Source organism: Amblyraja radiata, chromosome 9 (genome assembly GCF_010909765.2).
Source record: "Amblyraja radiata isolate CabotCenter1 chromosome 9, sAmbRad1.1.pri, whole genome shotgun sequence".
Taxonomy (NCBI): Eukaryota; Metazoa; Chordata; class Chondrichthyes; order Rajiformes; family Rajidae; genus Amblyraja; species Amblyraja radiata.
Window position 1 is genome coordinate 5,467,661 of NC_045964.1, and position 12,609 is coordinate 5,480,269.

Below are 12,609 nucleotides of genomic sequence, written 5' to 3' on the forward strand. Positions count from 1 at the left end.
GCCTCGGTCATGCTCGTCAGGGACAAGGGCTGTGGCTCCTGCCGCATCTCCTCCTGGTTCCCCCTACCTGCCTCGCTTATGGCCACACCTTCCTTTCCTTGCTCACTGCCTACTGAATTAGTTAAACTGGTCGGTGTGACCATCCCCTGGCACAAAACATCCAGGTAATACTCCCCCTCCCTGATGTACCGCAGCGTATGAAGTTGGGTCTCCAGCTCATCAATGCGGAGCTGGAGTTCCTCTAGCCTCAAACACTTACTGCAGCTGTAGGGATCTTCTACATCAATGGTGTCGACAAATTCCCACATCTCGCAGTATTGGCACATCTCCTGACCGCCCATCTTATATAAGTAATTAACTGGTCCTATTTAAGAATCCCCTACTGTATTGATATACCCCTTATTTATATAATCCTACCTCCTATAAATGGGAAAGTACTCACCCCAGCCGTAAATTACCTACTGGTTTGGCTGTCTAGTGGTAATTCCGTCCGCTCTTCCTGTCTGGTCCACTGCTCCCTTGCAGTGCGTGGCAAACCTCTTTGCCTCTGTTAGTCTCTGTTAGTCTCTCGAGCCGCGGCTCCGTCCGTCCTCCCTCGGCGACAGCACCTGTGGCACCGCGGATGCTGGTTTACACCGAGGATAGACACAAAAATTGTATATTGTGTATTCATATTGTGTTTTTGATTTTTGTCTTTGGATTGAATTCTGTCTTTAATTTGTGTACTGGTGATGTCTTTACTATTTATTTAATTCCGCTTACATGTTTTTACTCTATTTGCTAAATTTTGTAAGGTGTCCTTGAGACTCTTGAAAGGCGCCCATAAATAAAATTTATTATTATTATTATTATTAAAAAGCTGGAGTAACTCAGCGGGACAGGCAGCATCTGTAGAGAGAAGGAATGGGTGAGGTTTCGGGTCGAGACCCTTCTTCAGACTGAGAGTCAGGGGAGAGGGAGACTGGAGATTTGGAAGGGTAAGGTGTGAAAAGGACAGATCAAAGGGGATGGACTTGAAGGAAAGTGGAATAGATCATTGATTGATGAGGGGAAGGTGACAATGAATCATACAATGCTGCATAAAGTTCTACTGTGCAATCCACGCATCTTGTAAATATCTTCCAATAACAACATCCCACTTGTTACAGTGGGATACAGTGTAGTTTAGTTTGGAGATACAGCGTGGAAACAGGCCCTTTGGCCCACCGAGTCCTCGCCGACCAGCGATCCCCGCTAACGCTAACCGACATGCACTAGGGACAATTTACATTTACACCAAGCCAATTAACCTACAAACCTGTACGTCTTTGGAGTGTGGGAGCAAACTGAAGATCTCTGGGGAAACCCTCGCAGGTCACGGGGAGATCGTACAAACTCCGTACAGACAGCACCCATAGTCGGGATGGAACCCGGGCCTCTGGCGCTGTAAGGCAGCAACTCTACCGCTGCGCCACCGTGCTGAAGTGTCTAATTATTGTGCAAGCGGTAAAGTTGGAGCCAGCTTCCTATTGTGTCGTACAGTTGGTGTCAGGTGTGTGGTTATTTGTCCAAGGGCCTGTCCCTCATTCACGACCTAACCCACGACCTTTTTTACTCGTGGACATTTCTCATCAGGCTAGAAAAACGCCCCGACCTACTTGATGCCACGAGTACCTACGACTAGCATCACGACCTACCTACGACCTTGTGACGACGATGCTGCGAGTACGAGTCAAGGGCAAACTTGGCAGAGGTCGTGAATTAGGTCGTGAAACATGTGGAGGACAGGCCCTTTACTTTCTTTACTCGGGCGAGGTTGTGGTGAAGATAAACATTTGCACAAGAGTGGGTTTTGTCAGGAAGTGGCTGTATTTCGAAGTCCTCCACGACCACTGGCCCTGTTAGCCAGGAGTTAGCCTGGAGTTGGCAGCAGCCTTTTCTCTGCCACAACGGCATCCATCTTTGTTGCAGCTTGTTTGTGTTGCACTGTTTATTTGTGTCCTTGACTCCCTTTGTATCTCCCAATCTTTGCCTGCTGTCCCTGCACTGATTGGGACGTGATTTATATTTTCTGCCGTTGGGTGCTTGTGTTATTGTGTGCGGCGTGCCTGATCTAATCAGCTGTGAGTCCTGCCCTCTGCGGAAAGCAACAGGCCCTCTGTAGAAGGCGTTGTGGCTCTTAAAGATAGCGGAGTCAGGGGATATGGGGAGAAGGCAGTAACGGGGTACTGATTGTGGATGATCAGCCATGATCACAATGAATGACGGTGCTGGCTCGAAGGGCCGAATGGCCTACTCCTACACCTATTGTGTATTCTCTATTGTCTATGTCTATTGTCTATAAACCCTCAACATCAGCCCTCAAAACACACAACTATCTTCAGTGGCAAAAGGACATGCCTTAAAAAATGTTTAGTAACAAACTACTGACATTCACAAAGTGCTGGAGGTCCCCTGTAGAAGGCGTTGTGTCTGAGCAGGAGCAGAACCAGGGACATCGGCTCGAGGGAACTCACTAAACTTGCGGGACACTTTCCATCAAGCCTGAAGAAGGGTCCCGACCCGAAACGTCACCTATCAGTGTCCTCCAGAGATGTTGCCTGTCCTGCTGAGTTACTCCAGCACTTTGTGTCCGTCTTTGAGACACTTTGCATGAGGTCTCTTCCTCGCCACTGACAGCAACATCCAACCCCAACATAGACACAAAATGCTGGAGTAACTCAGCGGGACAGGCAGCATCTGTGGAGAGAAGGAAAGGGTGACGTTTTGGGACGTTTCCGCCCTTCTTCAGACTGAGAGTCAGGGGAGAGGGAGACACAGAGATAAGGAAGGGTAAGGTGTGAAAACAACAGATCAAAGCAGACGATGATCAAGGAAATGTAGATGGTTCATTGTTGGCTGGTGAAGGTGACAACGAGGCACACAAACAGTAAAATTAATCAGGAGGACAGTAGAACTAGTCGGAGAACCAGGATGGGGGAGGGACGGAGAGAGAGGGAAAGCAAAGGTTATTGAAGTTGAGAAAAAAACTCAAGACTAAAAACATACATCAGAACCTTTGGATGTGATTTTCTTAATTTACAGTGAATTGAGTTAGAAACATAGAAACATAGACAATAGGTGCAGGAGTAGGCCATTCGGCCCTTTGAGCCAGCACCGCCATTCAATGTGATCATGGCTGATCGTCCCCAATCAGTACCCCGTTCCTGCCTTCTCCCCATATCCCTTGACTCCACTAGCCCCTAGAGCTCTATCTAACTCTCTCTTAAATCCATCCAGTGAATCGGCCTCCACTGCCCTCTGTGGCAGGGAATTCCACAAATTCACAACTCTCTGGGTGAAAAAGTTTTTTCTCGCCTCAGTCTTAAATGGCCTCCCCTTTATTCTAAGACTGTGGCCCCTGGTTCTGGACTCGCCCAACATTGGGAACATTTTTCCTGCATCTAGCTTGTCCCGTCATTTTATAATTTTATTTGTTTCTATAAGAAAACCCCACATCCTTCAGAGTTGCCAAAAGTTCATCCTGTGGAATCCATTAATTTTCATATTATTTGGAACATATTTTTTGCCCAGTGGATGTCAATGTGGAATAACCATGTATCCTTTGCTGAATACCACAGGCAGGAATTCCTGAGGTTTTCCCAGTAAACATGAACTAAAACAATCTTCCTTGACTGTTCCCTCCTTCCCTATTGTAGTCAAGGAGTGGTCCAGCAGGGACACTAGTCCGTGGCCTCACTGAGCCTGTGCCGACCAACGCCATCGACACCAACCTAAATATCCTCACACCATCTCCCACTCCCCACATACTGGGGGCTATGTACAGCAGACCAACCCACCTATCTTTGGTGTGTGGGAGGAAACCCAGGCAATCGCAAGGAGAACGTGCAAACTCCACACAGCCAGGTTCGACCGAGCTCTCTCTGGAGCTGTGAGGAGCGGTGTGCTGGTCTTTCCTCTTCCTGCTGAAGCCTCCAGTATTACCCGAAAATGATCCTCACCGCTCCCCATGGAACAACGTCCAGTAATTCCACCCTCCCAAAAGCAATGCCAACACTGTTGCCTCTGCCAACGTGTTATATTATGTCAGGCTTACGAAACCAGACCACTAAATTATGGATGCACTGGCACGGTCTAGCTGAACCTGCAGCCTAGCCATCGTGACCATTTACACAGGAATAGAGTCATAGAGTGATACAGCGTGGAAATAGGTCCCTTCGGCCCAACTTGCCCACACCGGCCAACATGTCCCAGCTGCACTAGTCCCACATGCCTGCGTTTGGCCCATATCCCTCCAAACCCGTCCTATCCATGTACCTGTCTAATTGTTTCACAAATGTTACAAAAAAAAAAATAGAGAGAGTACAGAGGAGATTTACTAGAATGTTGCCTGGGTTTCAGCAACTAAGTTACAGAGAAAGGTTGAACAAGTTAGGGCTTTATTCTTTGGAGCGCAGAAGGTTAAGGGGGGACTTGATAGAGGTTTTTTAAATGATGAGAGGGATAGACAGAGTTGACGTGGAAACGTTTTTCCCACTGAGAGTAGGGAAGATTCAAACAAGGGGACATGACTTGAGAATTAAGGGACTGAAGTTTAGGGGTAACATGAGGGGGAACTTCTTTACTCAGAGAGTGGTAGCTGTGTGGAATGAGCTTCCAGTGAAGGTGGTGGAGGCAGGTTCGTTTTTATCATTTAAAAATAAATTGGATAGTTATATGGATGGGAAAGGAATGGAGGGTTATGGTCTGAGCGCAGGTATATGGGACTAGGGGAGAATATGTGTTCGGCACGGACTAGAAGGGTCGAGATGGCCTGTTTCCGTGCTGTAATTGTTATATGGTTATATGGTTATAATCCCCGCCTCAACCACCTCCTCTGGCTGCTCGTTCCGTACATCCACCACCCTTTGTGCGGGTGGGAGATTGCAACCTTCACGTGGCCCGCCCTGTTTTGACGAATGCAATCAACCTGGCGTGCACAATCAAATAAGATCAAATAGAACAAGTTCTCCCGCAAATTTAGGCTGTGCCCGGCATACACAAGAAGAAGACCACCCTTTGTGTGAATACATTCAACATATTTCCTCTTTTCATGGCATCAACCAACTTGTTTTGATCAGTTTGCTGAGTGCAGTATAATTTGAACGTTTTCCCACAGTCGGGAACGTCCATTTTCGCACCATTTTCTCGGTGGGAAAGAATGTGATTGATAAACCTCCTGTAATCCCCGTTAAGGATCAGATTAAAACAGGGAGAGAAACCCTGCTTGAAGAAAGGGAGAGGAAGCCTTGTGCAAAGTGTCCCAAAGGCAGACACAAATTGCTTTCAGAATGTGTGGAGAAGGGTCTCGACCCAAACTGTTCCCCGAAACGTTGCCCATTTCCTTCGCTCCATAGATGTTGCTGCACCCGCTGAGTTTCTCCAGCACTTTGTCTATCTCCACTGAGTTACTCAATACAATACAATAGACAATAGACAATAGACAATAGGTGCAGGAGGAGGCCATTCGGCCCTTCGAGCCAGCACCGCCATTCAATGTGATCATGGCTGATCATCCCCAATCAGTACCCCGTTCCTGCCTTCTCCCCATATCCCCTGACTCCCCTATCTTTAAGAGCCCTATCTAGCTCTCTCTTGAAAGCATCTAGAGAACCGGCCTCCACCGCCCTCTGAGGCAGAGAATTCCACAGACTCACCACTCTCTGTGATAAAAAGTGTTTCCTCGTCTCCGTTCTAAATGGCTCACCCCTTATTCTTAAACTGTGGCCCCTGGTTCTGGACTCCCCCAACATCGGGAGCATGTTTCCTGCCTCTAGCGTGTCCAAACCCTTAACAATCTTTGGGATGACGGATGGCACAATGGGCTAAATGTTTGGCTGGCAACCGGAAGGTAGCCGGTTCGAATCCCGCTTGGAGTGCATACTGTCGTTGTGTCCTTGGGCAAGACACTTCACCCACCTTTGCCTGTGTGTGAATGTGTGTGAATGTGTGTGAGTGACTGGTGGTGGTCGGAGGGGCCGTAGGCGCAGATTGGCTGCCACGTTTCCGTCAGTCTGCCCCAGGGCAGCTGTGGCTACAGAAGTAGCTTACCAGCCCCGAGTGTGACTGAGGAGTGAATGAATAATGCGATGTAAAGCGCCTTGAGTATTAGAAAGGCGCTATATAAATCCCATCCATTATTATTATTATTAATCTTATATGTTTCAATGAGATACCCTCTCATCCTTCTAAACTCCAGAGTGTACAAGCCCAGCTGCTCCATTCTCTCAGCATATGACAGTCCCGCCATCCCGGGAATTAACCTTGTAAACCTACGCTGCACTCCCTCAATAGCAAAACTCCAGCTTTTTGTGTCTATCTTGGTGCTCTGCAGAGGACGTTGTGCAGTGTGGTGCAGTGCCACTCTGCACAGTCTTTATCAGCCCCCATTTCCCTGACGTTACTTCTGTTTGTACCAGGAGGTGATGTTGACAACAACATCACAACAGACCTGGTTTCCAAGTAGCGCAATCAGGGTGAGTGCTAGCTGCATCAAATATTGCATTGTGAATGTGAGTACGATTAATTTTGTTGGACAGGAGATAAATCTGTGCTTTTATTAATGTTCTGGCATGAATTATTTCTCGGTTTGGCAATCCAAGGTAAACACACATACAGAACGACTAACTAATTACTACATTGAAACCAAGCATTGAGTTATTTGCTTATGTTGTCGAGAGTGGATAAGGCACATATAGTAAAGGCACCCGCGCTGAATGAAAGGGTTTCTGTTCATTTGCTTTGACCTGGTTTGGGTAGCTTATGGATGTGCCAAACTAACCCAGCCAAACTGGTGGATGTTTGAAACAAACTGTGTTAGTTTTCTAATGCAATTTTGCACGGCATTCTGAACCATTAGCCTTCAGCCTTCGTGCTTTGAGAGTTCTGAGATAGTGTGTGACTGTGAACTGTGAACGGCTGTGATTTAATGGGCCTGTCCCACTTACGTGTCCTTGGTACGCAAATTACGCAACCTCATGGTCGCGTTGAGGCGCACTGGCATCGTATGGCAGCGCGGGGCCGGTCCCACTGCGAAGTGCGGAGGGGTATGTAGTTGTGCGCGACATCACGCGGGGCTCCGAAATTTTGTAACGATTGGTCATGGGGAGAATGTACAAACCCCGTACAGACGGCACCCATGGTCAGGATCGAACCCGGGTCCCCGGCGCTGTAAGGCAGTAGCTCTACCGCTGCGCCACCGTGCCACACAAACTTGTACTTGAAGGATGGATATTGCCCAAGCTGTTGTTACCCAGACACACGGCACTAACCAGCGACCTGCGGCTTATTATAGTCCTTGCCTTGATCTGATGGCACAAGGGTTGTTGCCCAGGTACATGAAAGACGATGGCCACCACAGCAGCACTGCTGGTATAGTTCTCAGTTCTCTCTTGACCCTAATGGGGTCAAGCATGTCGCCCTACTTGGGTACTAGACCCTACTAGATACTGGGTGGTGTAACGGCACAAAGATGGAAGGTTTAGCAGACCAGGAGCACGCACACGCACACGCACACACACACACACACACATACACACACACAGAGTTTGGGGAAAGGGTATTGTGGAGGGCATCAGGGACTGCTCCTTGGAGCATATGTAGGAATCTATTGGGAAATGGGCTATTTTACAGTTTAGTTTAGAGATACAATGCAGAAACAGGCCCTTCGGCCCACCGGGTCCGTGCCGACCAGTGATCTCCGCACACTAACATTAGCCTACACACACTGGGGACAATTTACATTTAGACCAAGCCAATTAACCTACAAACCTGCACGCCTTTGGGGGATGTGGGAGGAAACCGGAACATCCCGGAGGAAACCCATGCAGTCACGGGGAGAACGTGCGAACTCCACACAGACAGCGCCCGAGGTCAGGATCGAAACCCGGGTCTCTGTCGCAGTGAGGCAGCAGCTCTACCCGCTGCACCAACGTCAGGATGTTATTTTCCATTTTATCCGTGCGAGAAGGCATTCCCGCTCTTCCTGTTATCGGGCGAGATGGTTTCATTCCTATCCCAGTTCACGGAGTCAGCAAGTACTTTCATCTTTCTCCCCGCTCCCGTCCGGCAGACGGTACAGAAGCTGGAAAGCGCGCACCACCAGACTCAGGAACAGCTGCTTCCCCTCCGTTATCAGGCTTCTGAACGGTCCTTCTATAAGCTAGGGCACTGTCCAATTCACCTCTACCCCATTGCGGACATTGGACTTTGTGTGTGGAACTGTTGCGCTACAATGCTGAGAACTATATTCTGCACTCTGTATCTTCCCCTGTACTGGAGTTTGACTTGGTTGTATTTATGTGTAGTATTATCTGATCTGACAGGGGTTATGGGGAGAAGGCAGGAGAATGGGGTTAGGAGGGAGTGATAGATCAGCCATGATTGGATGGCGGAGTAGACCTGATGGGCCGAATGGCCTAATTCTGCTCCTATCACTTATGATCTTCTGAAACTCAGCTCCTGGGCCAGAGGTGAGGATAGGCTGGAGCTCAGGCTTCCAAGGATGTGCGGGTTTGTAGGTTAACTGACTTGTGTAAATTGTTCCCCTGTGTGTCGGATGGAACTAGTGTATTGAGCGGGGATCGCTGGTCAGTGGGCCGAAGGGCCTGTTTCCACACTGTATCTCTGAACTGAACTCTGAATTCAGCCGGTAGACAAAATTACTGGAGGAACTCAGCGGGTGAGGCAGCATCTATGGAGCAAAGGAAATAGGCAACGTTTCGGGTCGAGACCCTTCTTCAGACCTGAATTCAGCTGTGCTGATTTAAACAGCACCACACGTCTAAACTGATGCACAGAGTACATGAAGAAATGTTCCTGAAACCCAGTGGAATAGAGGCTTTCTAACGGTAATATGCAGTGCTTCTATTGTGTCATTTCTCCCTCATCCCCCTCATGTCTTCACATAGAGCGATACAGCGTGGAAACAGACCCTTCGGCCCAACTTGGCCTCGTCAACCAACAATGTCCCAGCTACACTAGTCCCACCTGCCTGCGTTTGGTCCATATCCCTCCAAACCTGTTCTACCCATGTACCTGTCTAAATGTTTCTTAAACGTTGGGATAGTCCCAGCCTCAACTACCTCCTCCAGCAGCACGTTCCATGCACCCACCACCCTTTGTGTGGAAAAGTCTCGACTACACACACAGAGGTTCCAAGGTGCGCACATCTCTGCAATGCAATGCGTCATTGATAGACCTGGTCAACCCCGACTTACAATTCAACCGCCTCATAAAACCAATTTTAACATTGTTGAAACAAAGATCCACCTGAGAAATGAGTCAAGTTGCAGACAACGTTCTCTGACACCCAAAGTTGTGTTTTATTTTTCAGCAACTGAAACACAACAACCTGGTCAACTTGATCGAAGTGTTCAGGAGGAAACGAAGACTTCATTTAGTTTTTGAATATTGTGACCACACTGTGCTCGATGAACTCAACCGGTACCCTAAAGGGTGAGTAATATTAATACTTCTGTCACCTAAAGGGTGAGTAATATTAATACTTCTGTCACCCTAAAGGGTGAGTAATATTAATACTTCTGTCACCCTAAAGGGTGAGTAATATTAATACTTCTGTCACCCTAAAGGGGGAATAATATTAATACTTTTGCCACCCTAAAGGGGAAATAATATTGATGGTTCTGTACTGCTAATGGGTGAGTAATATTAATGGTTATATGACCATAAAGGGTGAGAAATATGAATATTTCTATAATCCTAAAGGGTGAGTAATATTGAGAGTCAAGTTCAAGATTCAAGAGAGTTTATTGTCATGTGTCCCTGATAGGACAATGAAATTCTTGCTTTGCTTCAGCACAACAGAACATAGAAGGCATGACTACAGAACAGATCAGTGTGTCCATATACCATTATATAAATATATACACACATGAATAAATAAACTGATAAAGTGCAAATAACAGATAATGGGTTATTAATGTTCAGAGTTTTGTCCGAGCCAGGTTTAATAGCCTGATGGCTGTGGGGAAGTAGCTATTCCTGAACCTGGTTGTTGCAGTCTTCAGGCTCCTGTACCTTCTACCTGAAGGTAGCAGGGAGATGAGTGTGTGGCCATGATGGTGTGGGTCCTTGATGATGCTGCCAGCCTTTTTGAGGCAGCGACTGCGATAAATCCCCTCGATGGTGGGGAGGTCAGAGCCGATGATGGACTGGGCAGTGTTTACTACTTTTTGCAGTCTTTTCCTCTCCAGGGCGCTCAAGTTGTCACGATGCAACCGGTCGTGTACAAATTCGACCTTCTTCGTGAATAGAGACATTCTGTGTTTAAAACACTGATCTTTCATGGTTAATGTCCTGGGTTAATTCACTGGTTAATTCTCAGCAATCACTAAAGTGGCCTGATAGCCGCGTAAACAGTGTTTCATCTGTAAATGGTAAACTTAAAGTCGTTGTACTGAGTGAACATGTTTCACCTGTACATGGTAAATTCAAAGAGCGAAAATCTGAAGAGTGAAAATTAAAAAAAAATGTAAAGAATTTATTGTGTGAACATGTTTTAGTTGCACACAGTAAATTTAAAGTCACGATATTGAGGGGGGTGGACAACAGGGACCCGGCGTGGGGGGAGAACAAAGGGTGGACCTGGAACGGGGGTACGTTGTAATTTTGTCAATGCCCTTTAGGTGGTGACTATTTGCATACCTTGTGTACGTCAGCCAAGAATTTCACCGTGACTTTGTCACACATGACAATAAAGTATTCTTTCATTCATTCATTGATAAAGTCATGATATTGAGTGAACATGTTTGGCCTGTACCCCCTCTATCACAGGGTCCCTGATCGGCTGGTGAAGAGGATCACATGGCAGACACTGCAGGCTGTCAACTTCTGCCATAAACACAATGTAAGTAGCACTCATCCTGTCCACAGGAGCCTCTTCCTGCACTGCTTCTCCAGGGAACCAGACCACTCATTCACTTTCCCAATGCTTAGTTTAGAGATACAGCGTGGAAACAGGCCCTTCAGCCCACCGAGTCCACGCCCACCAGCGATCCCCGTACATTAACACTATCCTACACACACTAGGGGACAATTTACATTTATACCAAGGCAATTCACCTACAAACCTGTACGTCCTTGGAGTGTGGGAGGAAACAGAAATCTCGGAGAAAACCCACCCAGGTCACGGGGAGAACGTACAAACTCCGTACAGACAGCACCCGTAGTCGGGATTGAACCCGGGTCTCTGGCACTGGAAGAACTGTAAGGCAGCAAGTCTACTGTTGATAAAACACAAGCTTTGTTTGAAATTGTTATCTCTGTTTCTCCCCATTTCTCTTGGAATCAAGGGATACGGGGAGAAGGCAGGCACGGGTTATTGATTGGGGATGATCAGCCATGATCACAATGAATGGCGGTGCTGGCTCGAAGGGCCGAATGGCGTCCTCCTGCACCTATTGTCTACGTTTCTATGTTTCTTCCCCATCCCGGGGTCATTTGCTGGAATATTATTTTAGTTTGGTTTATTATCGAGGTACAGTGAAAAGCTGTTTTGTTGCATCCTATCCAGTCAGTGAAAAGACTGTACATGATTACAATCCATGTACATAGACTATGTCCATAGAGTACAGATAGAGACTAAAGGGAATAATATTTAGTGCAAGATAAAGTCCAATTAAAGATAGTGCAAATATCTCCAATGAGGTAAATGAGAGGTTGTGATTCAGTTGCCTGATAACGGCTGGGAAGAAACTGTCCCTGAATCTGGAGGTGTGCGTTTTCATACATTTTGCCTGATGGGAGAGGGGAGAAGTGGGAGTTGAAACTGCTCCTTGAAACTGCTCCTTGATGATGCTGCTGGCCTTGCCGAGGCAGCGTGAAGTGTAGATGGAGTCGATGGAAGGGAGGTTTGTTTGCGTGATGGTCTGGGCTGCGTCCACAATACTTGGTGTTTAACTTAGAGATGATAATGTCCTGTGAATTTTGTAAATTAAAGATTAAAGGGGTGGCATGGTGGCACTGCGGTAGAGTTGCTGCCTCACAGCGCTAGTGTCCCGGGTTCGATCCTGACTACGGGTGCTGTCTGTACGGAGTTTGTACCTTCTCCCTGTGACCTGCGTGGGTTTTCCCCGGGTGCTCTGGTTTCCTCCCACATTCCAAAGACGTACAGGTTTGCAGGTTCATTGGCTTGGTGTACTATTGTAAACATTGCCCCAAGTTTGTGTAGTGTATGTGTGTGTGTGTGTGTGGATCGCTGGTCAGCGTGGACTCAGTGGGCCGATGGGCCTGTTTTTGCACCGTATCTCTACACTAAACTAAACTAAAGATGTTGCATAAATTTGAATTGTTTATAGTGGTGCTGTAGTTTTGGTATTAAATATTATTGTTTAAAATTAATATATATTGTCTATGTTACAGACAAAATTAATATATTTTATCAAAGGTGATAAATGTTATCCAAAACATAATAGCATGCAAAAAGGTTAATATATACAGTATTTTTGTAAAACCGATGAGAGTCAGAGAGCTGGGCAGCACAGAAACAGGCCCATCTGCCCATCTGCCCATGTCGAGCAAGTTGGTATATTGGGCTAGTCACATTTTCCTGCATTTGGCCCATATCCTTAT

The 12,609-nt window shown here is 47.0% G+C and overlaps 1 protein-coding gene across 1 annotated transcript in view; it reads left to right on the plus strand.

The window, feature by feature from the left end:
• Positions 1 to 12,609, plus strand: part of cdkl1 (cyclin dependent kinase like 1) — a 42,762-nt gene that overhangs the window by 12,686 nt on the left and 17,467 nt on the right. The window contains exons 2-3 of the mRNA XM_033026563.1: positions 9,353 to 9,474; positions 10,813 to 10,885. Of these exons, the coding sequence (XP_032882454.1) occupies positions 9,353 to 9,474; positions 10,813 to 10,885 (195 nt within the window). The remainder of the gene's footprint in view (positions 1 to 9,352; positions 9,475 to 10,812; positions 10,886 to 12,609) is intronic.